The sequence below is a fragment of the Mus pahari genome, chromosome 14 (assembly GCF_900095145.1).
Source record: "Mus pahari chromosome 14, PAHARI_EIJ_v1.1, whole genome shotgun sequence".
NCBI lineage: Eukaryota > Metazoa > Chordata > Mammalia > Rodentia > Muridae > Mus > Mus pahari.
This window is the reverse complement of record NC_034603.1, coordinates 45426632-45427736: the sequence shown is the minus strand read 5'-3', so window position 1 is coordinate 45427736 and position 1105 is coordinate 45426632. Positions and strand designations below refer to the sequence as shown.

The 1105-nt window shown below is 33.5% G+C and overlaps 1 protein-coding gene across 1 annotated transcript in view; it reads right to left on the bottom strand.

The window, feature by feature from the left end:
- Nucleotides 1-1105, bottom strand: part of Nufip2 (nuclear FMR1 interacting protein 2) — a 24473-nt gene that overhangs the window by 4072 nt on the left and 19296 nt on the right. Inside the window, exon 3 of the mRNA XM_021212473.2 lies at nt 534-566. Within this exon, the coding sequence (XP_021068132.1) occupies nt 534-566 (33 nt within the window). The remainder of the gene's footprint in view (nt 1-533; nt 567-1105) is intronic.

Here is a 1105-nt window from a genome sequence, read left to right as displayed (position 1 = left end):
CTGTAACAAGATCTGACTCCCTCTTCTGGAGTGTCTGAAGACAGCTACAGTGTACTTACATATAATAAATAAATAAATCTTAAAAAAAAAAAAGGTAGAGTAGTTTCCATGTTCCCTAAAAAAAAACATAGCCCAGGACAGCCTTAAATTTAAAGCTTCAGACTTCAAAGAGATGAGATTGCAAGTCACTCTTTAGCAGTCTTGGTATAGCAATTACTGTCTTTTCTTTTGACAAGTTGTTAATTTAATACAAAAAATAAAGCCTGTTGCCAGGCAGTGGTGGCACACATCTTTAATCCCAGCACTTGGGAGGCAGAGGCAGGCATATTTCTAAGTATGAAGCCAGCCTGGTCTACAAAGTGAGTTCCAGGACAGCCAGGATTACAGAGAAACCCTGTCTCGAAAAACCATAAATAAATACATAAATAAATAAACATAGCCTGTTAATGAATAGAATAGGTAATGATTCCAATTGGTCTCACTAAAACAAATGTCATAATTTACTAGTATTAACATTAGCAAACCATTCTTACCTTGCTTCTGCAAATTCCATATAGATTCCATTTCTGTAAGAGATGAAAAATTATTAATGAATGCTGAATAAAACTCTGCTTTTATCCCTTATAATAATGCTATACTTTTATCTCTTACATCTGAAAAACTGATTACTGCTGGGATAAAGGTATAGTTCTACGCAACACAAGGCAGTAAAATTTTGAAATAGGTTATGTAAATGCTAATTATGAAAAAAATCAACCATTGGGCTGGCTGGATTGCTTCCTACCAACCCTAATGTCAAGTTCCAATCTCTAATACCGACCTGGTAGAAGAATGCTGGTTGTTCATTGACCTCCACACAGTTAAGATACATATGCATATGTACATGTGTATGTGTGTGTATACACATACAAAATAAAAGCTAATTGTTATGTGAAATTGATAAGATTCTGTATTCACAAATAGCAAAGATATGCAAAAGTCTGCATATAGTAAATATTTTTCACCTATTACCCCAGTTCACAAAGCTTTATAGCAGACATCTAAATGAGTAAGAAGACCACCATACATAGCTTCTAATACTTTTTTTTTTTTTCTTTTTTTTTTT